The 24,397-nt window shown below is 46.7% G+C and overlaps 1 protein-coding gene across 2 annotated transcripts in view; it reads right to left on the bottom strand.

The window, feature by feature from the left end:
- Window positions 1-249: 249 nt before the first annotated feature.
- Window positions 250-24,397, bottom strand: part of TC2N (tandem C2 domains, nuclear) — a 75,919-nt gene continuing 51,771 nt past the window's right edge. For both annotated transcript variants that reach the window (XM_073578156.1, XM_073578155.1), the window contains 4 exons: window positions 17,472-17,663; window positions 6,981-7,095; window positions 4,642-4,841; window positions 250-702 (listed from right to left, as the gene is read on the bottom strand). In XM_073578156.1, coding sequence (XP_073434257.1) covers window positions 589-702; window positions 4,642-4,841; window positions 6,981-7,095; window positions 17,472-17,663 — 621 coding nt within the window. In that variant the 3' untranslated portion in view covers window positions 250-588. The remainder of the gene's footprint in view (window positions 703-4,641; window positions 4,842-6,980; window positions 7,096-17,471; window positions 17,664-24,397) is intronic.

Raw genomic sequence — 24,397 nt, 5'->3', positions numbered from 1 at the left:
AGCTTCCATCTTGCTCTGACACATAAATTATTATTATTTCCATCACATATTCTTTAATAGAATTTCTCCAAATATACTGTAACTGCTGATAAGGTTACAGTTTTGCCATTCAGGACTTAATAATTAAGCCGTCATCGTGGCCCTGATGGATATTATCCAGCTGTATGGCAAAGCTGCTTACAATACTACCAGTTTCTGCACCTGCATATAATGTGACAGATCTGACATTTACAGGCAGTGACAGCCATATTAGTTGTTACACATCTTTAATTGAAATAGATATTTAATATTCAGTTAAATAAACAATATAAAGTCATAATTTATGGGGATTTTAATAAAGAAATAAAGAATGCATGAACCACAATAGCGATAATTACTGTAATTTTGCAGCATGGTTTGTGCAAAATGAGGTATCCGCTGCTGAGTCTTGCTCATTACCACATTGTCTCTTCTGTCTTTATATCTTCCTGGTTCCAGGTAAAATCCTTTGATATAAGCAGGTGGGCATGGCTCAGTCCATCGTATCGTCTCTATGTACATCTCTATGTACAAATAACCCCTGGCATTGCCCAGTCCACAGGGGGTTAATTAACTTAGGTGGTTCAGTTTATGCCACTTTGTCACCACTTTTTCTGGGTGGCTGATTGTGTCCGACCATTGATCTGCAGCCTCGCTGCTGTTACTGTCACTGCTGATCCATACCTGATAACGAGACGGCGTCAGAGGTGAGGTTGTCATGTAACTGGTCAGGAGTTCAACAAATATAGAAATGCCAAATTATGGGAGATTTGTGCAACTGAATATTAGGCACTATAGTCATCTACTCCTCAGCTGGAAATGGCTGATAACAGGGACAAAAAGACTGAAATAGGCTCACGTGCACAAAAAATCTGAATATTTTTTTGTTTTGCAGGTATCTGCACCAAAATATGCAATAGCATTTTGCTATGATTTTTAAGTTTTTGTTGCATTTCTGTCAACACAGAGGGAAAAAAATGCAGCATTTACACTACATGTAAATATGAAAATAAAATGCAGGTGGAGTTTCCCTTTAATTGGTTACAGTCATTAATCCTGGTAAAGAAAGCACAATAAAACCTTTGTTGCATCATGGCCTGATCTGACTAGAATATGTAGTGATCTCATATGTTGTTATCCCCATGTCAGGCATGTTATATGACTAATACACGGATACGTGATGTCTATATCTCATGGCTGGTCTGGGAAGGAAGTGGGGTGCACCTGCAGATGCTCCAGGGCGCACCTGCAGCTGGCTCCTGCTATCCTGTATCCTGGGGATAAAGCAAGAAGCTGGCCGCCTCTCAATAGGAAGGAGAGCAGACCGGACCCCGCTCTGTCTGTGGGATTGGATTTATAACAGAGGACTCAGTGTGTTTCATGAAAAGCTGCACTGTTACCTGCTTAATTCCCCCTTATTGTGAATTCTCTGCTTTTCCTATAATCCAAATTACAAACTGTCCTCAGAAGAGTTCGGTTTCAAAAACTAATTGAAGACATATGGATGCAGCCCAAGATAGATGGATATCGGGGTAGGGTCATTTCAGCATCAGGAAGGTTTGTAGGGATGCATATAATGTACGCGGGACACATGATGGGGACAGCAGTAGCTTCACATTTAGGATCTGCAGTGCTGCACTTCACAGGGCCATTCTGTGTCTTTTCTGTGTACAATTGAAATTGTGGAACGCGAATCCTGTAACACTTTCTTCCTAGTAGGAATAGTTGGATGATGGCTGTTTACTCAGTCACTTTTATTAGATGCAACAATTGCACAAGATGCAACTTCCCCTGCTTCTCTGCGGTTCATTACTACTGATTTGTCTATCATTCACTAAGGCCAAACAGAGATAACAAAAAGTTTAGTAATTGAAACACAGAGTCAGTTAAAAAGTTGTGTGTTTAGTAGAGTTTGTTTGAAACGATTCACACCGGTAATCTGAAGCCATTGAACGGAAGCCCTGACAACCACCTCCTAACTCACGTCATCAGCTGGTCTTTATATTTGCCGGAGTGGCACAACATCATCATTGTGGCATGACGCACATGTGACATCGCGCCAGGCCTTCTAATCATAGAAAGAACTGCGGATGCAATCAGGTTGGAGGTGGTTCTCAGGGTTCCCATCCAGCAGCCATGGATTACTGAATAACTGACCTGGCCAATTGATCAATTCATGCAAATGTATTCACACCAACTTTAGTGACTAGTCTAGGCAGCACAATGTGCCATGTTCTTTATTGGTTGGCATTAGTCACATCTATCTGCTAAGGTCTGTAGTCCAGGAAGAAATTGGATAAAAGATCATAGACACCCTAAAAGTGATCATACACCTTCACTAGCTGTTGATTAAACTTTTATTTGCTCAGCCCAATTGCCCCATCCCTTGACCAGACCCTTCTTCCTTCCTCCCACATCAGAGTCCACTGTCTGGACTTTGCTTTAATGTACATGAGCCATTTATACAGAAGGGCAAAAGTCTCTAAGGGTATTTCTACAAAGTGCAATTGTCTCCCACCCTATAGATCAATTATAAATGTATGATTTCTGGCCCAGTGATAAGGAAGATTCAATGTAGTAATAGGTGATAAATGTACTTTGTAACGATTTAAAGGGCTTTGCCCCAAACTTCCCCATAACCTTTATCTACGCTGGACTTCCTGATCTAACTCAACTGCTTACAGTTTCCTTAGGGACATATCATGTTCTTCCTCATTGTGACCAGTGTAAGGTTATCTGCATAGCTCCGATTTGCCTAGAGCATCTTCTAGTGGGACGCACAATGAATGAATAGCATATATATGAGTTTGAAAGGCGTAATTTATACAGCTGACATTTTCTTCTCTTAGAAAAGAAATCTTTTAGGGAAGGGTAAGCTGATATTCCTGCTCCTGTTCTTCAGTGCACCATGTCCTTCTGCTCATGAAAGGGACATTTGTGCCTTAGTCTAGAAGGCAGAGGGGCAAATTCATGAAGTGTCCTGTTATTGTTACCTACAGCAACTGCTTACAAATGTCATCTGCATCACACAGGGCTTAAATACCTGTGTAAAGAACTTTTCCTGGCCTTATTATACAGTTTAGGGTAAAGTTACAATGAGAGGGGTGTAAGGGCAAGTGTTGGAACTTCTGAGCTCAGCTTTATTCTCAATACGCATATTTGTGCAATGTCCCCTAAAATCCAGAATATTCCAGGAAATAGTATTTTGTAAATGGTCCTTAAATAGTTGCTGCCGTCAACAAACCTGGTGTGAATAATTTGTACAGATGGATATAATAAACTTTGTAATAGAGAGATCAAATTAGAGAGACATCAGATTACAGCTACCAATTGAAGTGTATGGAGAAGGGAGGTAGGAGCTGAGTGAAAGACAGAGACACTCTCACAGACTGATATTGCTGCTGTATATTAAGTGTTTTATATCTCCCTGAGCTGGATTCACTTTTACACTGCTCAATACTGCTGTTTAATTTTAATGTTTTTGTCTAGTGAGCATTTTCTCACTTCAGAACAAGATTCATATCCTCAATGCTCAGTACTGTTGTATAATGTCATCCATGTTCCTGCTGACTAGTAAGTGTTTGATCTCACTCCAGAGCTAGATTCATTTCTACAATGCTCAGTATTGTCATATAAAAACCCAATGTTGCTGCTACTTTATAGTAAATGTTTTATCTCACACCAGCTCTGGTTACCCAGCTTCACTGCTTGACTCTTCTGAATAATGTCATCTATGCTGCTGCTGCTTTCTAGTAATTGTGTATTTCATCTCAGGGCTGTAATCACAGCTACTTTGCCTGACTCTGCTGATTAATGTCCATTATGTTGCTGCTTTCCAGTTAGTATCTCATCTCAAGGCTGGATTCACAGCTACAGTGCTTGAGTTTGATGAATAATGTTCTCTATCCTGCTGGCTTTTAGTAAGTGTGTATCTCGCCCCAAGGCTGAATTCACAGCAATACTGCTTAGTACTGCTGTATAATGTTCCTTATGCTGCTTCTGCAGGAAACCCTCCTGTGTGTGTGCTGTGTATGAAGTCATACTCGCTAGTCTCCACACCCTAGCTGAGACACAGCTGTATAGAGAGGGCAAGCCTCTAAAAATATTTGGAGAATCCCTTCATGGCATGCTGACCGTTGTAATATGTTATATACATGGACTCATGATTTTGCAAAATATCCAAACAATTTCATTAAATAGGTGAGTTTTTGTTCTTGGCTGCAAATCTGGTTGAGGAATTAAGCAGTTACACTTCAGGATGTGACCATCAGTCAACTGCACTCAACGGACTCGTTATTCTACTGTTTATTAGACAAACTTAGCACTTGAGCATACTGGGCATAAAATGTTTTTTTTTTTTTTTCCAGGAGCCCATCAATATATGGATGATTATCGCAGGTTTAATTCTAAAAAATATATTTGTCGCCTTTTTTTTCTGTGGATAGCCCCCCTCGTCTGTGTGAGTGGGACTGTCGTTCTGAGTAGGCTGATATATAATTGCATTTACCTTTCAAGATCTTTTTTGTCTGATTAATTTATTGATTATGGCCTCCTTTAAGAGTGTCTCAGTAGGTGTTACATTGTGAATTAAAGAATATTACACAGGTAAAATGCTGTCCTTACCTGTCCGATGAAGTGTTTCCGTCGGACTGAGCTGCGACTGTACAGCTTTATCAGGAAGTTGATTCCCTCCTCTTTCTGCGTCACTGGGAAAATCATGGTTTCCCCCCAGTTTACTTGAGAATTTGATAATTTTAGCGGTCGCGTTTTCTTCTTGTAGAGCAGTCCCTCCGTGCTGAACATCTCGGCCTTGACATAGAAATCTGCAAAGATGATGGAGAAAGCTGTGACAGTCTGTGACTAAAGCTATTTCCCTTGACCCAACCCCCTATCTACCTGCACACACGGCTCTACTGAGCATGCATATGTGGCTACCCTGAGGCTCAGTCGCCACAGAGGTACTGCACCTCCTCCTGAGGTGTGGTGCCCCACCATCCAGGTAAGTTGGAGGCTCCTGACCACGCTCCAACACTCGCATCCCACACAACACAGTAGTTCAGCAAAGCCACATTGCAGCTCCCTGCTTGGAGTGTAGCAGAGCACCTTTGGTGGCTCTCTGCTTGGAACACTAAACGTGCTGGGAAGCGGGTGGAGTTAAAATACATAAAAGAGCGGGAAGGTATAGGATTTCAGGTCAGTCAGTCAGGGAGTCACTCAGAGAGGAGTGAAGAGAGAGGATCCCTGAGAGAGGGATGGAGGAAGGAGTGCTGCAGCTGCCTCAGTGATCTGACCCAGCTGGCACAGGAAAGGAAAGAAGGAGAAAGACATTGAACAGAAACCTGATCTTCCATAAGAAGGAGAGACAAGTACGGAATGTAGGAGTAAAAGGGAACAGAGGACGTGGGTTAGAGGAAAAACCCTGCCTAGAAGTTCTAAGCGCAAGGCCGGGGCCCGGTCCCTGAGGTTGTATGGACACTAATGGTTTTGCAGCAGACACCGGTGGAGTAGTGGGCTGTAAATGCACTACTCCCATCTAAGACTTGGGGCACAACAGCAACATTGATAGTGAGCCGGGACTCAGGAGTAAGCAGTCACCGAAGCAGGCTACAGCTGTCTGCCGTACAAGTAGAGTTCTTGGGAACATCTGTTAGGAGGCACTCCAGTGTAACTCAGTACTGGGAGTACTTCACACCTAAAGGCGCTATAAGAGGAGACGTTCAGAAAGGCACACGTTGGCGGAGTGTTGGAAGGGAGCATTCCATCTAGCCTGGAGGTTGATTGAGTCCCGGACCCGGAGGACACAGCACGGAGGCAGGCACCGGTGTGTACTACAGACTGTGAGTAAAGCTTTGGAACTGCAAGCCCTGGTGTCCTCCATTCATTCCTGCGCCAACACCCCTGGTACCGCTACATCTGGGTACCAGCTTCTACAACGTCTGCGCCTCTCCTCCACCCCTACATCTACACTGCCCTGGGGCCGCAGCTCCACCTGTGGGGGGCTTCACCATCTTGGCTGCAACACACCACCAGCCCCAGAGGATCTGCATGCAGCGTCGGCCTAACATCTCACTTGCCGAACACCACAGGTGGCGTCACGAACTATTCATTTAACTACATTCCACCACTATTGAAATCCCCCTGTTTGCCATGGAGCCCCAGGGCCACGGGCCGGGTCACAGCTTCCGTGACAACTCCATTGATATCAACGGGCCCGGTACGGAGTACCACGCTAGCCCTGGCGGGCGCCCCACAAGTTCTCTGAGTGGGGAAGTCTTTTATATCCAGGCCTGCTCAAGCACGCTGCATGCTCGTCTGTGCCCCCTTCCAGACTTTCCATTGCCCCCCTCCAGAAAACTGCCTCCAAAGGCCCTGGTTCACCCTTCTTCAGATGCCCTGGTCCCCCCCAGATGCCCTGGGTCGGCCCGCTACAGATAACCACTGTTGCCCCCCCTTCAGAAACCTTGGGTCGCTCCTTCCAGACCACCTGGTTGCATTCTACAGATACTTCTAGTTGCCCTTTTAGACATTTTTACACCCAAAACTCCAAAATACACTCCATGATACAGTATATTTTACTCTTTTGCGTTAGCTATCCTGCACACTATAAGGTGTAGGTCCGAGGATGGACCACTATGGTTCCCACAGTAGATTGTGCTCCAGTCTCTGTGCCCTGGATTATTGAGAACAATGACGTTGTAGATTGTGAGCCCTCGCGGGCAGGGTCCTCTCTCATCCTGTACCAATCGTGACTTGTATTGTTTAAGATTACTGTACTTGTATGTATTATGTATACCCCTCCTCACATGTAAAGCGCCATGGAATAAATGGCGCTATAATAATAATAATAATGACTCCCACTAAACATTTCGGGTCAGCAAGCGAGGAAGTGGCTACAACCAGGTGCTTTGTTCTTGCACCAATATGACATGCAGTATCAGGACAAGACACACACTGAGCCGTACTTATGGACAGCGGCGTGGACGAGCTTGGCAGGTTTTGAGCCTTGAGGATTTGTAACTGAATCCTGCTATTTATTGCCTGGAAACACGTCCCGATCAGGAGCTCCGCTTGACAGGCCTGGATAAACGGGCAAACAGAACAGGATAGATGTCAGACGAGCGAACAATAGACCCTTGTACCACAAATAACATTCTGTACTTTATACTGTCTGGCACCGCACTGGTCCTGCGCTCACAATATTAATATTACATTACTGGCTAAGATGTAACACCATTTACAGGGGTGAGATTACATTACGGGTGAGCATCCCATACCTGTACTTATCTCGTACCTGTACGTGGTGTAAAAGTTATGATTTGAATTAATATTCCCAAAATGCAATGCCATCCATGATCTGTCCCCAGTATAATACATATTAAAGACTTGCAACCTTAAAGGGTTGCTCCAGCGCTGTTCACCAATGTAATGGGATGTGAGCGGCATTGATGGTTTTGACAGGCGCCAAGGATAAATGTACAGTACAGGGTGCCACACACGTAGTTGGCAAGTACCTGTCAATGTGACGGTATCAATGATATTCACCTCCTTATGAAGAGGTGAGTCCTGGCAGAGCAAGTCCCCTTTACACAGGCTGACAAGCTGTTAGGGACGGCGGAACGCACTAATAATAATAATGGCAGACGCACAATATGGCGGTATATCGCACACGGGTTGAACGTTACCCGGTGTGCATTGAGCATATTCTGTTATCACCACAGAGACGCTTAGAACTTAAATGTAAATGCTGAGCCTGTTGACCTCACAGGTCTCAGCGGTGTGCACACACAGTATACGGTCACAGGACTAGGCCCAAGACTCGGGGTCAATGTCCGTCTAGACCTACCGTGTGTGCGGCGTCGCTACCACGGACGCCAACAAGTGCGACCGATCCAGCCGCCACACGACAATGCCCAAGAGGAGGCGCACTGTCGGACGCTAATGCTGTAAGATGTGAACTGTGGCCTGTAGCGCGCCACTGACTGGCGCTGACTATGACTAAGACCCTATTCACACACGTAATATCAGAGAGAAGGGATCTTAATGAGTCATTCGCAGGCACATGCATTCATCATCATTCACACAGATAGCAATAAGAGTCTATACTAGCGCATGGCCAAGCGGCCATGCGGGCCTTTTATAGCCATGCGCTTCCTGGACCTTCCAGATCTGAGATGGACCAATCAGATCAGGAGAAGGACCTGAGCACGTGACTCCTGATCTCCACTGGGAGATCGTCTCGTGAGCATGCCCAGTAGTGCGGCGAGAGGACTTAGCCTCTGGAGTGGCTTGCTGCAGAGCAAGCTGTGCTACTATTGCTGGTCCAGAGGTGGCAGCAACAACCAGACCCAGAGAACTGGTCTGAGCAGGGCGTCTGGATCGCCGAGATTGCTGTGCAGGTCCCTGAGAGGTCGGAGGGGAATGGGAGACCGCAGGCTGCGTGGCTCTGGATTCCTGCTGTGCAGCTGCAGGAACCTGACGCCTAACACAAGCAGCTTATAGTGTGGGGTAAACATGAGGATTGCCTGTGTGCTGGACCATTTATGTGGGTCCTAAAATCATCAGTGTCAGAAGCACAGACTGTGCAGTTTACATGGCTCTTGTAAAAAGTTCTCAATGCGTCTGTTGAGAATTATTGATGGGTCCTGGGAGGTGGAAAAAAAATTAAAAGATTTCTCCAGTACTGGTACCACTGCATCCACAACCGGTCCTGTGACATCGACATCCAGCAAGGATGCGAGCGCTTCAGTCAATCATTGGATGCAACACTAAGTACGGAGGAACAGTGTCATTCCTGGATGCGAGTGTGTTTTTTCTTTATTATTGTTTTCACTTTCCTGGTCCCATTAGTAAGGGTGTAGTGTAGCTAATGGTTGCATAGTCGATGGGAGGTATGTGTCACAGAGATGGCTGGTCTCTGTGATGTAACCCGGAGTATTTTCTCTAGTGCATGAAAGCACTAAGAGGTTCGTTTATTGCACCTGGAACCTGGTTGTGGGTAGCTATGAGAGATGGGCAGGTCTGGCTACCCACATACCTCACCTCTGGGTGTGGTTACAGCCTATTTAATGGAGGCTGTTGTTTGTCACAGGGTCTGTGTGCTGCAAGGGAGAAGGCCTGTGTGTTTGGCTCCAGACCGAGCCGGAGTACTGGACACTACCCCAGCCTGTGTGCCCACAGACCTGGCAGAGCAGAGCCCTGCTATGGACATTCATACAGGGGCGGACACTGACAGCTTTGGGCCCCTGTGCAAGAAATGTATCTGGGCCCCCTCCCTGCCCGGTATGCTGCTTATGATGAGGGCAATCTGGCCATGGGACCCCAGAAGCCTCGTGTTCCGAGAAAAGAGCCAGATCACCCTCATTATTGCCGCCCCTAACAAAAGTTCTATTTGGACACACACTAATATATACAGTATATATAAAATCTCCGTTAATATTCAGTTCTGTTGGTTCCAGCACAGTCAGACTTGCAGACAAGTGACAACTAGTGTCCACTATGTCAGTGAACAGAACACGTGGCTGACACTCTAGTTGGCACATGACAGCAAGTGTGCAAAGCGCATCCTCGTGGTTACGTGATTACTGCTGGAACCAGCAGAGCTCGACCATGTATATAATATATTACAGTATATGCCTGAAATCTGGTAGTGTGCTATAAATAAAAGTATGGAATAGTGTAGTAGGCTTCACTATTCCATACAACAGTATCCTGTAAAAGACGTACTACAGGAAGAGTCCCCACACACCTCTCCCTATATATAATATGTGCCCCTACATTGCCTCCCTATATTCAGTATGAGCTCCTACATAGCCCTCATATACAGTATGAGCCTGCACATAGCCTCCTATATACAGCATGAGACAGCACAAATCCTCCTATATACAGGGTGAGCCCTCACCTAGCCCCCTATATACAGGATGAGCCCTCACAGAGCCCCCTATATACAGCATGAGCCCTCACCTAGCCCCCTATATACAGGATGAGCCCTCACAGAGCCCCCTATATACAGCATGAGCCCTCACCTAGCCCCCTATATACAGTATGAGCCCTCACCTAGCCCCCTATATACAGTATGAGCCCTCACATAGCCCCCTATATATAGCATGAGTCCTCACATAGCCCCCTTTATACAGCATGAGTCCTCACATTGCCCCTATATATAGCATGAGTCCTCACATAGCCCCCTATATACAGTATGAGCCATCACATAGCCCCATATGTATATATACTGTAGTATAGTCCATCACATAGCCCTCTATATAAAGGAACAAATCACACACAGATATTAAAAAAGAAAAAAAAAAAATCACATGTATTCACTTCGCTCCCGTTCCGCTGACGCTCTGTTCCAGTCTTTGCTGCATAAACTCACTATCCACACAGCAGAAGTGATATAGTGACATCATCACTAGGGTTGAGCGAATTTGATCGGGTCAGGGCTTATTCGGCAAGCTATAGCACTTACTGAATAAGCTGAAGAGGGAACCCGGATGCCTGGATTGCCCCAGCTGATCAGCTCCGCAGCTGCATGTGTTGCAGCTGTGTAACAGTCACAACACATGCATGGAAAGCCCAACAAGCACGCTCTCCATGTATGTGTTGTGACTGTCACACAGCCGCAACACATGCTGCTGCGGAGCCGAACAGCCGGAGCAATCCATGAAGTCGGGCTCCCTCTGCAGCTTATTCCGTAAGCACTATAGCTTGTCGAATAAGCCCTGACCCGATCAAATTCGCTTAACTCTAGTCATCGCGTCTGCTGTCTCAGTCACACACGCTGACTGTTGGATGGAGCCGGTGGTTCTGTCCTCCACCATTATATTCACTGCTACCTGCATCCTGAAGATGTAGATATCAGTGAAATGTGGATGCAGGGCGGCCGTATAGTGCGGCCTGAGTACCAATGTTTTCAAGCCTTTGGCTACTCGATTCAATTGCCGCACTTTGCCCAGATATGTTGTATGCGAGCTGTATACTAATCTCTGTACTGGGTGTTATGTACTATACTATGTGCACATGTACAGTGTTATATGCACTGACTGAGTACTCCTTGACCAGGCTGCAGGACCTCACATTATAATGTATATCTATATCCAATATATAATGCAGGACGTCCTGGAGCCAGGTGCAGTGACACACACTGCAGGGTGAGGATCACTGTGAGTTATTGCTGCAGCTTTAGCTTACATACAGATCGGTGACGCTGGAGCCAATGACCCCACTGACAGAACAACCTGATCTGTATGTAAGTGTGAGATGGTGCAATAAATATCACAGCGCCTGTGATAGAGCCTCTGTAGAAACAAGATAAGATGCAGGAATCAGATGAATCCCAGACACATACCTCCTGCCTTGGCCCCTGGCTCTGCTGACCTCATCTCTCCTCTCCGGCAGATTGATCCAGACATGCTCACACACACAGCCGGTTAAGTCTGTTGCAAGCCAGCAAGCGTCATCAGACAAAATGGAGGACCTGCTGAAACACCTGGTCCAGTCGTAGCAGCAATAGCAAGAGACCAAAAGGCTGTTACAGCAGAGCCAGCAGGAGCAACGGCAGCAGATGCAGCTTCTGGCAACTGCCATCAAGGCCAGGACAAGCACCTCAACCCCAGGTCCGGCTGATGACTCCTACGTCCGGAAGGCGGTAAGACGTGCTTTGCAGAAAATGACCCCCGGGGATGACGTTGAGGCCTTCCTGACAGTGTTTGAAAGGGTTGCAGAGAGGGAGAAACTCCCACCAGAGGAGTGGGCAGAGGTATTGGTGCCATACTTGACAGGAGAACCCCAGAAAGCATACTATGATTTAGCTTTGCACAACGACAAAGAGTATGGCAAGCTAGAAATTGAGATTCTTGCACGCTTGGGGTGACAATGACTCTCAAGGCACAGTGGGTTCACTGTTGAGCGTATCACCGGGACAAACCACCTCGCTCCCAAATGTTTGACCTGTTGCACCTGGTCCAGAAGTGGCTGCATCCAGAGTCCTGCGCAGATGGTAGAACGGGTGGTGATGGACCGGTTTGTGCACTCCCTGCCAAGGCCCGTCCTGACTCGAGTTGCCCAGGTTGATCCCAGGAATGCCTATGAACTGGTCGAGAGATACCAGGGCATTGAAGATTCTGTAAGAAGGCAGCCCACTCCATACTGTGGGTCCCAACAGGGGGCAGAGGCCCAAAAGGGGATTGGGCGTCCAAGGTCCAAAGGGGCGGGGAGGTGGTGATATTGTTTGCTGGAGGTGCCATGGCCCAGGCCATATAGCTGCCTGTTTTTCTCTGACTCCAGAGCAGATAGACTGCAGCATAGGACGCCATTGTTCATATTATGCATATCCGGACTGCAGTGAGAACTTTACACCCAACGAGGGGCCTCAAGCATATCCCGTGAAGGTGAACAGTAGGGAGGTAACTGCACTGCTAGACTCTGGAAGTTTAGTGATCTTTGTGAGGGCCACTTTTCCTCTCCAACTGATTCCGGGTAAAAAGGTCGGTGTTCGGTGCATACATGGTGACGCTAAGGACTACCCTATGGCCAGAGTGGACATTGTAAAGGCCCACGGTACTGTGTCCCATGACATCGGCGTCGTTCGGGACTTGTTGTACCCTATTATTATAGGCCGGGACATTTGTTTATTTTGGGATCTGTGGGGGAAGGGTTCTGAGTTCGCTGGCACAAATAGGGAATCTGTAAACCCTAATAAGGTCTCACCACACCCTGAGGCAGACTGTTTTCCCTTTTGTGTCCTTGTGGGGGATGAGGAGGAAGTGTCCCCTGTGTCTGACATTCCGGAGTTAGGGGTGACCAGAGAGAATTTTGGGACTGCCCTACATTGGGATCCAACTCTGAAGGAAGCATTTAATAATGTCACCGTCATAAATGGGGGTTGAACAGGAGCTGGGGGCTGACACAAGGTTTCCCTATTTTATGATGAGTGGGGAGTTGTTGTATCGGGTCACGAAAGTGAGGGGGGAGCTGGTGGAACAGTTAATAGTGCCAGGCCCCTATAGATGGAAGGTGTTGGACATGGTCCATTGACACATCTTGGGGGGACAACTAGGAGTGGAAAAAAGGAAGGAACGGATCGTGCAGAGGTTCTATTGGCCCAGGTGTCACCGGGAAATATTAAAGTATTGCAGGTTCTGCCCCACATTGTCAGTTAACCACCCTCACCTCTCATTTTTGAAGTCCCCTAGTGCCATTGCCCATTATTGAAGTGCCGTTCAAGAGAATTGCCATGGACTTGGTCGGTCCCCTGGTTAAATCTGCTCATGGGCATCAGTATATATTGGTCATCCTGGACTATGCCATATGCTGTCATGAGGCAATTCCCCTGGGAAACTCCTCCGCGAAGAGTATAGCCCGCGAATTGGTCCATGTGTTTTGCCAGACAGGTTTACGGAAGGAGATCCTGACCGACCAGGGAACACCTTTTATGAGTAAGGTAATGAGGGAGTTATGCAAGGTTCTGCAAATACATCCTCTGACAGATGGCCTTGTTGAAAGTTTTAATGAAACACTGAAGAGCATACTGAGGAAAGCCATAGAATAAGACGGTACAGACTGGGACCGTCTCTTACCATATATGCTGTTCTCCATCCGTGAGGTTCCACAGGCCTCTATGGGGTTCTCGCCCTTCGAACTTTTGTATAGCCGACATCCGCGAGGTCTCCTGGATGTAGCCAAGGAAACCTGGGAATCTGAAGTCGCGCCCCACAGAAGCGTCACTGAGCACGTGGCACTGATGCTGCAGAGGATTGCGAAGGTGATGCCCATCGTAAAAGGACATCTCCTCCAGGCACAAGAAGCTCAGGCCAGGGTCTACAACCTGTCAGCCAGAGTGAGGCAGTTCAATCTGGCAGACCAAGTTTTTATGCCAATTCCTACTGTGGAGAGCAAGTTCTTGGCCGAATGGCAAGAGCCGTATGAAGTGGTGGAGAAGCTTGGTGAAGTAAACTATACAATTCAGCAGCCAGGAAGACAGAAACTATATGAGATCTACCATGTCAACCTCATCAAGCCATGGCAAGACCGAGAGCTGGCAGAAAGTCCATGCTTGATGAGCAAGTCAGAAGGCGAGGTTGGAGGTGTCACGATAGCGGAGACGCTGTCGAAGGCCAAGAATCATCAGTGCCTGGAGTTGCTCCAGAGGACCAGGGACCTGTTCTCGGAATTACCGGGGTGCATAAGGGTCGTAGAACACGAATTTCTGACAGAGCCCGTCGAGAAGTGATCTCCAAGGAGGTGGAGCGTATGTTAAAACTCGGGGTCATTGAGGAGTCTAAGAGTGGTTGGTAGAGCCTGATTGTCCTGGTCCCGAAGCCTGATGGTGAATGGAGGTTCTGCAAAGATTATCGGAAGTTGAATGAGGTCTCCAAGTTCGACACATATCCCATGCCACGCATTAATGAGCTTATCGAGAGACTTGGGCTCGCAAGGTACATAACCACCTTGAATTTGACGGAGGTTATTGGCAGATCTCCATGACACAGGGAGCCAAGGAGAAGACTGCATTTTCTACCCTGGACGAATGCTTCCAGTATGTCCGGATGCCGTTTGGACTGCAGGGGGCCCTGGCGACCTTCCAGAAGGCTATGGATAAAATCCTTACACCCCATAGGCAATACGCCGCTGCATACCTAGACGATATTGTTACCTTTAGCCCAGACTAGGAGAGTCATCTGAAAAGGTCTAGGCGGTTTTCGATAAACCTAAAGAAGTGTGCCTTGGGGAAAGAAAAAGCCAAGTACCTGGGATATGTAGTGGGTCGAGGTGAGATCAAACCCCAAATATGTAAAGTGGAGGCAATTCAAATATGGCCGAGAGTGCTGTCCAAGAAACAAGTTAGAGCCTTCCTGGGGAGTGTGGGATATTACAGGAGGTTCACCTCGAACTTCACCATGATGGCCACGTCCTTGACTGACCTCCTTAAGGGGACAAAATCGGTAATGGTCAAATGGTCTGAAGAGGCAGACATGGTCATTCAAGAAATGAAAGTGTTTCTGTGTAAGCTATCCTCATGTGAGAGGAATTATTCAGTCGTAGAGAAGGAGAGTTTGGCCATAAAGTGGGCGGTGGACACATTATGGTAGGACATAAGTTTAGATTGGTATCCAAAACCATGCCCCACTCAAATGGATGAAGGAAACAAAGGGTAAAAATGCTAGTTCTTAGCCCTGCAAGATTTCAACTTCCATATAGAACATAGAGCAGGGAAGCTACATGGTAATGCCGATGCCCTCTCGAGAATTCCTTGTCTGGTAGGAGAAAGTGCCAAGCCCCACAGCTTTAGGCAGGGGCGGGAGGTATGTAGTGTGGCTAATGGTTGCATAGTTTATGGGAGATATGTGTCCCAGAGATGGCTTGTCTCTGTGATGTAACCTGGAGTATTTTTTCTAGTGCATGAAAGCAGTAAGAGGTTTGTTTGTTGCACCTGTGACTGTTTTGCGGGTAGCTATAAGAGATGGACGAGTCTGTCTACCCACATATCTCAAATCTGGATGTGGTTACAGCCTATTTAATGGAGGCTGTTGTTTGTCACAGGGTCTGTGTGTTGGGAGGGGCAAGGCCTCCTGTGTGTTTGGTTCCAGATAGAATAGGAGTACTGGACACTTCTACAGCTTGTGTGCCCACAAGCCTGGCGGAGCAGAGCCCTGCTTTGGAGATTTGTATTTTCTTTGTCTGATCTGAAGGCTGTTTGCTTTCTATTTTTGCTTCTGGTGGTTTATGAAGGAATAAACCACATGAACTTTCAAAGGAACAAGCCTCCTGTTTTCCTCCATCGCACCCAAGTGAGTGAAACCCCTACAAGGGGTTGCCCATTCATTTGTGGACAATCCCTTTAAATGAGCAGCAGTATTAATATTGTTCAGAAATCTGCCCTTTTCTGCTCAGTGGATTTTTTGACTGCAACCACCCACGTTAATTTGGACCCCTAGTATAATATGGTGGAGCAGGGGTTAATCTGAGTATTACAGTTTACTTATTACAGATAAGGAGGTTGCATACCCAGAAAAGGTCAGACACATATCAGCAGGACAATACTGAGAGCAAGCTATTACATATCCTTTACACTCAGTCGACTGTAACATTCCAACACACAACTCGCTGTCCCGTAAAACATGAAAAAAAAAAAGTATATTCGTGTCAACAGCCATCACATCCTCTATAATACTGCACTCACCCTGGGAATAAAAGTGTTTACTCACGCACCCACCACTTCAAAGACTGGCGCATGATAATATAGTGCCCCTTACTGACAACACATGAAAAGGCAAATACTGGACCCGGATCCCATCACAATCGCCCGTGCCGGGGCTTGTTTAGCTTTTGAGATATTTATTGAAAAAGTTTAATGGAAAATCAACAGTATCTTGAGAACTAGCAGAGTACGGGTCATTTTCACAACTTTCCTGGTTTCCATTTTTTTATTGTAAATTTCCTTGTGATGCAACTAGATGTGATTTCTCTTGTAAGGTAGGATATAGGGAGTCAGACAAGGGTCGAATCTATTCTATTTGGGACTCTTTCAGTTTTCTACTTTCTGTAATCTGCTCCAGACTATCATATTTACCAATAAAATATTATTATTGTAATGCCATAATAAAATAATATACAGTATAGTCAATAAAGGGGTTATCCTCTTTGTACTTTTTAAGGGCTTGCTCTAAGAATGAAGACTAACATATTTTTACTTTAGGGATCAGTCGAAGGTTAGCCCAGAATTTATACTGTTACAGTTTGGTGGACCCAATGTCTTACATGATTTTAGCAACTAACAAGTTTATATGCAGGACTCCTCATATGTTTGTCTGAGTATAAAGTTCATAAACAAAGCGTCTGTTGCTCTGGAGGACCTGTCCTGTGCTACATTACATGGACATCCCAAATTATGCAAACAAACACTGTGTAATTCCTTATTTTCCCTGTGAGGGCATTCTGCCTGGTTTCCGTGCAGATTACAGATGATCACTGGAGTTCACTGGAAGCTCTGTGATCAAATTATCATAAAGGACCCTTTTGACAAGTTGGGGATATCCAAAGTGGAGAACTATTTTAAAGATTAGTGACATCTTCAGGGACTTTTTTGGGGGGAGGAGGGGCTTCAAAACATTTTTTTGCAATTGGGTCTCATTAAAATTTGTGCACCTTTCAGAAAATTTGTTTCTCTGCACATTGCTGTATGCAGAATGAGTTAACAGAGATATGAGTTTTAAACTTCAAATCAGAAGCTCACTGACAGATTCTATATTTCTGTCAGCGCCTCTCAGCCAATTTAGTGCCATAGGCCACATCAAAGATGAATTGAACTTTGTTGTGGTCATATTTCTGGAGAAAAGCTCAGAGAGCTTGTTGATAGTCTTTCACCTCCGTGTGCTGCAGCTAAAACTGATTTGATCAGTGAAGGAAATATACAAAAGCCTCAGAAATTGACACAAAAATGGTAGTTTGTTACTCACCGATACTTTTGAAGACGGCACTACTTCCAGACAGTGCTCCATCTCCACCTCACTCAGGTCCCGCAGTGATATCGAGCACTTGCTGATGGTCCTCTTACGTGGGGTCAAACTCAGGACCTTAAACACCAGCCGCACGTTCTGTAAAGTTTGTAGTTTGATGGCAAATACAAATGTTTCCATAAATTCCACATCCTGTAGAGGAAGAAGATAAAATGAAAATGGTGCAATAAGGGCTAGATACATAGGGGCAAAATTGGGCAACTGCTTTACCCCGTACCTGGTTCCACAGTCCTATATAGTGTGAGGCAGTAACAGATTTTATATGCGAGGGTCGCTATGTGTCCACCAGGATGCACACAGAAATGTATTGAGGCCGCTCGAGCGCACTACAGTCACTGGCATTGCTGTAATTGCAGTGAAAAATAAAAGTAAGTTTGGTATTGGGCAAGCTATTTGCCCAAGGCAGATTTAAGAAAACCCGGCATAGGCTTTCATTTTTGGGGCGAACTACAGGATGGTAGTTGGGTCTGACAAGTGGCCCATGGCCACAAATTCCAGTTAAAAACCCTGCAGTAAAGGGTTTGGGTGTGTCAGTCTGGGTTTTCAAAACATGCAGAGCAGGTGGCTCTGCAAAACTCAGCCTGTGTGAGGTAACACAGAACCAAGCAGAGCTAAAAGCCCTGGCACCCCTCAGGGTGACATGTTGGTGCAGTTGTCCACGGCAACCGGTCTTGGATGTAAGATTGTTTTGATGCCAGGCTGTGATCTGGAGGATTTCCATGTGCGGTTTCTTTTGTGAATTTTTTTGTACATTAAAAGACATTTGCTTTGAACTTTCCTGTAGTCCCTGCCTGTCACACTGCACCATCCCCGCTGCACTACCTTTGGTTGGAGAATGCAGGCAGTGTGAAATGAGGTATACCCAAAGCCCGCTGCATGTTGGTTGTTAGGCCTGCAACGCTGCAGCCCAAGCCTGCCGACAAGATGGAGAAGCTTTTAAAGCAGTTGGTCCTTACGCCGCAGCAGTTTCAGCGGCAATAACAAGAGCAATGGAAGCAGGGGAATCAGCAACAGCAGCAGACAAATAATTTGTTGATGCAGCAGATTGAAGGTATGAGAGGCAGCAACACTAGGAACCTCAATCCATTCAGAGGTCCAATACAAGGTCTGGTCAGCGCTGGAGAACATGGGTCCTGAGGACGACATGGAGGCCTTCCTCACTGTGTTCGACCGCACTGCAGAGCGGGAGAGCTTGGTATTTTCCCAGTGGGCTGAAGTGGTGGCCCCCTTCTTGACGGGAGATGCCCAAAAAGCTTACTTGGACCTCAGTCCATGGACTATGGGAAACTGAAAGGTGAGATCCTTGCCTCACTGGGGGTTAACACATATGTACGTGCACAACAATATTCCAATGTTTTTTTGTGGAGACTCGACCCTCCAGGTCTCAGGTATATGACTTGTTGCAGCTGGTAAAAAAATGGCTACAGCCTGAGACCTTAACCCTGTTCCACATGGTAGAGAGAGAGGGTGGTGGTCGACCGGCTGGCGAGTTCGCTGCCAACAGCCATACAGCGCTGGGTTGGGAAAGGGGACCCGGGAACTCTGGACAAGGTGGTGGGACTGATTGAGTGGTGTGCGGCCACTCAGGACTTTATACAGGACACTACTTCACTTCAGCTGTCACGTTGGGCCCCGCCAGCTCAGGAGCCTGGGAAAAGTTCACAACCCTCTATTGGGGCCAATCAGGACTGAGCCCATACTGAGGGGGTTATCCGTAAAGTGAGAGTGACAACAGACCCGTTTGTTGGCGGTGCCAAGGGCCAAGACATGTGGTTGCTAACTGCCCCTGGACTGCGGGTATATGCACCGTCTGTCTATTTACGCCCAGCCAGTCTGCACTGCAACTACAGGCACTGCTGGCAGCGAATCCCAACTGTGCCAGGTACTCATCAACGGGTACCAAACGGAGGCTCTCTTGGACTCAGGGATCTTATGGACTCTGGTCCATGGGTCACTTGTTGCTGGGGAGAACCCCAATGGATGGAAATTAGGGGTGGTATGTATAAATGGGGAGCTCCGAGAGAGTACCCGATCGTGGAGGTTACTTTTTCTACAACGTGTGGAGAAATAAAATATGTAGCAGGAGTGGTGAAGACCCTTCCATATGGGACTGTGTTTGGAAGAGATTTTCCCCTATTCTGGTTCCTGTGGGAGACTGAGGTTAACCCGCCCAGGGTAAATGTCATTCCTGGCGCGGAACCCAAAGATCCCAAGTCAGGGATACATGCCGTAGGGGGTCGCCAACCATGGGACAGAGTGTAACCCCGATAGATTTCCCCTAGAGATATTGGCAGGAGAGGTCGAGGAGACCCCACCGATCCCCAAGCTGGAAGTGTCCCCTAGTACGTTCGGGACAGCTTAGCTCCAGGATTCCATTCTGGCCCGGGCACAAAAAAAGGGTAAGATAAATCCCCCAGGATGCGCGTAGAAGCGTATTGAGGCAGCTGGAGTGCATTGCAGTCACAGGCATAGCTGTGATTGCAGTGCAAAATAAAAGTAACTTTGGTCTTGGGCAAGCTATTTGTCTAAGGGAGAGTTAAGAAAATCCAGCATGAGCTTTTATTTCTGGAGCTAACTACAGGATGGTAGTGGGGCAGTTTGCTCCCTCCAGGCCTGGTCTTAAAAGTGGTCCATGGCCACAGATTCCAGTTAAAAACCCTGCAATAAAGGGTTTGGGTGTGTCAGTCTGGGTTTGCAAACTTCCAGAGCAGATGGCTCTGCAAAACTCAGCCTGTGTGAGGTAACATGAAGCAAAGTAGAGCGAAAAGGCCTGGCACCCCTCAGCGTGACACAGTGGTGAAGTCGTCCACGGCAACAAGTCTCGGACGTAGGACGGTTTTCACGCCCGGCTGCGATCCAGGGGATTTCCGTGTGCTATTTCTTTCATGAGATTTTTGTACATTAAAAGACATTTGCTTTTAACTTTCCTGTGGTCCCTGGCTATCTGTCACACTGCACCAATCCCGCAGCACTACAATAGGTAAATCAATCATGTTAATCTTATCTGACATACCTTTTGGTCTAGGCTAATTATCTTTCTATATGGTGACTTAAGAGGGGACATGCATTTTTTAGGGACCACTTTATTTAATATTTACTATTTTTATTTACTATTTATAATATGTTACTTGTTGGTACTGTAACCCTCCACATGTTTGTTATGATTCAATCATGTTCTTAGGCTGGGTTCACATTAGCGTATGTGTGCGCAGTGTATGCCTGCGAACAGATCCGCATGCGTCTTGCATACCTATGTTTAACATTGTATGCGTTTGCCTCAGTTTGGGTGCGGATGCGTCCGCATGCATCGTTGCATTTTTTGTTCCTTCAAATATGTGCAGGCATGCGCATGCGGATGAATGCATCAAAACAACGCATTACTGTCTGTGGGAACGCATTGGTACTACGCATGGCTATGCGCATGGATGCGTTCAATACTCACTTCAGACTGAGGAGGTCCAGGAGCTGATTAAGCACCTCCCAAATCCCAGGTGTATAAAAGGGGGTCTTGGCACAGGAATTCCATTACTCTCAAGACAGTGGATGGGATATCAAGACTCTGTATAAGTCTTTCTGCCTGTCTGTCTCTCCCTGCAGTCTTTACTTATGTTTTTCTCTCTGTTCCTTGTAGACTGTGCGGTGTTCCTGTTGTGAATCCTGTCCCGGAATCCTCCTGTTCCAAGATAGTGTCCGGTGGGGTGTTCCAGGCCCTCTCGGCTTCAATCTAATGTAAGTATGAGTGTCTGTGTTGCTCTGCCCAGTCTTACACTCTTCCCAGTCGTATGTTTTGCTTTTTTTCCTTGTAGACTGTGCGGTCGTTGCTTCTGTTGTGGATCCTGTCCCTGAATCCTCCTGTTCCAACATAGCGTCCGGTGGTGTGGTCCAGGCCCTCTCAGCTTCAATCTGACCGCATTCTACTATATATTCTGGTTAACTGGTTTGTGGACCACTGCATTGGCTAGTTGTATTTATATCTATTTTATATCATGTATTAATAAAGTTTGTTTTTATTTTTAAAAGAATCGGTTATCTACACCTTCTTTTTGCCTGTTTCTTAATAATTGAGCGTTAACTAGAGTTGAGCGACTTTTGGTTTTTTAGGGTCGAGTTTCGTTTCGTGAAACCCGACTTTTCCAAAAGTCGGGTCGAGCAAGATCGTCCGATTATAGGGAAAAGTCGGGGTCGTCCCGAAACACGAAACCCAATGTAAGTCAATGGGGAATAAAAGTCGGCAGTGAGATGAGGACAGGAAACACACCTACAGTGCCCATTTGAATGCCAAAAGCATCAATTCTTCTTACTTAAGCTTGTCAACCTTAATTAACTTCATAATACAAGTTACGCACTGAAAAATGGGGGTTATTTGGCTAAAGTTGTGGGGGGGTAGGGCTGGCTCCAGGTTTTCATGTGCCCTGGGCGAAAGAGCGCCCCTTTAACACATACCACAACTCATCATGCTCCGATACGGCAGAGAAATAGCGGTATAGTACAATGGAAAATACTTCACTTTTTACATCTCATGACGAGGCCCATCTATTTCTCCATACAGAATCATTGGTCCCATATAATGTTTGAAACAGTATATGATGAGCTCCACATAATGCTACAGTATATGTTGGTCCCCATGGATGAAGCTCCACTGTCTTATGGGCCCAAATAATGCTCCAAACATAATGGGCCCCATTTCTAATGCTCTAGTGTATAATGGGCCCTGTAAATGCTGCTCCAGTGTCTGATGTCCACCTTTGGAATGTTCCAGTGTATGGTGGGCCCCATCTATCATTCTCCAGAGTATAGTGCTCCCCAAAAATTGCTGTCCCAACATTGAAAACAATCAAATAAGTCTCCTCGCTAGGGAATCCCTGTACTAGTCTGGACTCCTCGTCGTCCCCATCTTCCATCTCACTGCACAGTATTTCAACCTTGCAAGTGCTGTGATCCTGAGCAAGCAGGGGGGGCCCACTTGTTGGCGACGGCACTGGCACAGGGCCCCTGATAGTACGGTGGTGTGTCTGATGGCGGGTGGGCCGAACCTGCACTTTCATCTGCAGCTTCCTCTTTGTCACCGTGTAAGATGGAACTGTATATGGGAAGGGTAACCTGAGTTTCATCAGGGTCAGATTCAGGCCGTGTAGCGTGCGAGGGGAATGTAGTGGTCTGGATCAATGTACCAGCAGATTCATTGACCAGTGGCTGGGCATCAGTGCACTTGTGTCGCCCCCAGGAGTACGGTCGCCACAGTGGCATTACCTTCCTCCTAGGGAGTGTGATGTCATGCTTGGGAGCAACGAAGGATCTCTCTAGCAGGTTAACTGATTGGGCGGCGTTATTCCCACAAGTCATGACCCTCCAAACAGCGTTCATGAAGGCAAAGTGTTTGTTTTACGTGGGCAGTATGGTTGGAAAGCTGAACCTTAAAGGAATGTCCAGAAGGGCACCACCAGGAGTGGAGCCTACGGTTAAATTCGACTCCACCTGGGAAACCTCAACCATGCCAGCTACAGAAAAGATGCACACATTGCAAGCTTAATTCCGTTAACGAACGAGACTCCGTCATGCCCCGCGGTCCGAGTCCGGCTTACTAGAGGGACACGTGAGGCTCTGGCACATGAGATTGGCCAATAACTGGTGTGTCATGCCCTTACATGTCCGTGGCTGCATGTGCGCTACACTGAAAAGGCCAGCGTTTGTCGCTTACAGGTGCAGATAACCCGCTGAACAACGTTAGTGATGGGGATCACTGATTACAATTATTACCCGCGAACGATGATTTCCCAGTAAGTGCAGGTCAACCGCAGTTCCGGAATTAGGCCTAACTGTCATTCCTGAAAAAATGAAAAACTTACGTGTGCAAACCACAGGTGCTGTAGCTTGCTTAACAGCTCGCCAGCCGTTCTCAAGCCCAGTATGGATTACACGTGATTGCACAAAGGTGAGAAAGGGTACCGTATCCCCAGATAACATGTATGGATAGCATAGTGTACACATTCAAAATATATGTCTATACATCAGGAGGCAGGCTCAGACGGTGTTAGGCCCAGTATGGCTTGCACGTGATTGCACAAAGGTGAGAAAGGGTACCGTATCCCCGGATAACATGTATGGATAGCGTACACATTCAAAATATATGTCTATACATCAGGAGGCAGGCTCAGACGGTGTTAGGCCCAGTATGGATTGCACGTGATTGCACAAAGGTGAGAAAGGGTACCGTATCCCCAGATAACATGTATGGATAGCATAGTGTACACATTCAAAATATATGTCTATACATCAGGAGGCAGGCTCAGACGGTGTTAGGCCCAGTATGGCTTGCACGTGATTGCACAAAGGTGAGAAAGGGTACCGTATCCCCGGATAACATGTATGGATAGCGTACACATTCAAAATATATGTCTATACATCAGGAGGCAGGCTCAGACGGTGTTAGGCCCAGTATGGCTTGCACGTGATTGCACAAAGGTGAGAAAGGGTACCGTATCCCCGGATAACATGTATGGATAGCGTACACATTCAAAATATATGTCTATACATCAGGAGATCGGCTCAGACGGTGTTAGGCCCAGTATGGCTTGCACGTGATTGCACAAAGGTGAGAAAGGGTACCGTATCCCCGGATAACATGTATGGATAGCGTACACATTCAAAATATATGTCTATACATCAGGAGGCAGGCTCAGACGGTGTCAGGCACAGTATGGATTTGACGGCCCAGACTACACAGCGGAGGAGCAGGGAGAGGTAAAGATTGCAAATGCTGGGGCCCTGCCCAAGCAAGGGGGGCCCACTCGTGGGCGTCGATACTGGCACTGGGTCCCTCATAGTACGGCGGTGTGTCTGACGGCGGGTGTGCACCACCACCGTCA

Source organism: Dendrobates tinctorius, unplaced genomic scaffold (assembly GCF_039654945.1).
Source record: "Dendrobates tinctorius isolate UK_male_01 unplaced genomic scaffold, ASM3965494v1 ptg000058l, whole genome shotgun sequence".
Classification (NCBI taxonomy): domain Eukaryota; kingdom Metazoa; phylum Chordata; class Amphibia; order Anura; family Dendrobatidae; genus Dendrobates; species Dendrobates tinctorius.
Note: the sequence above shows the minus strand (reverse complement) of the source record. Positions and strands in the feature narration are given on the sequence as shown.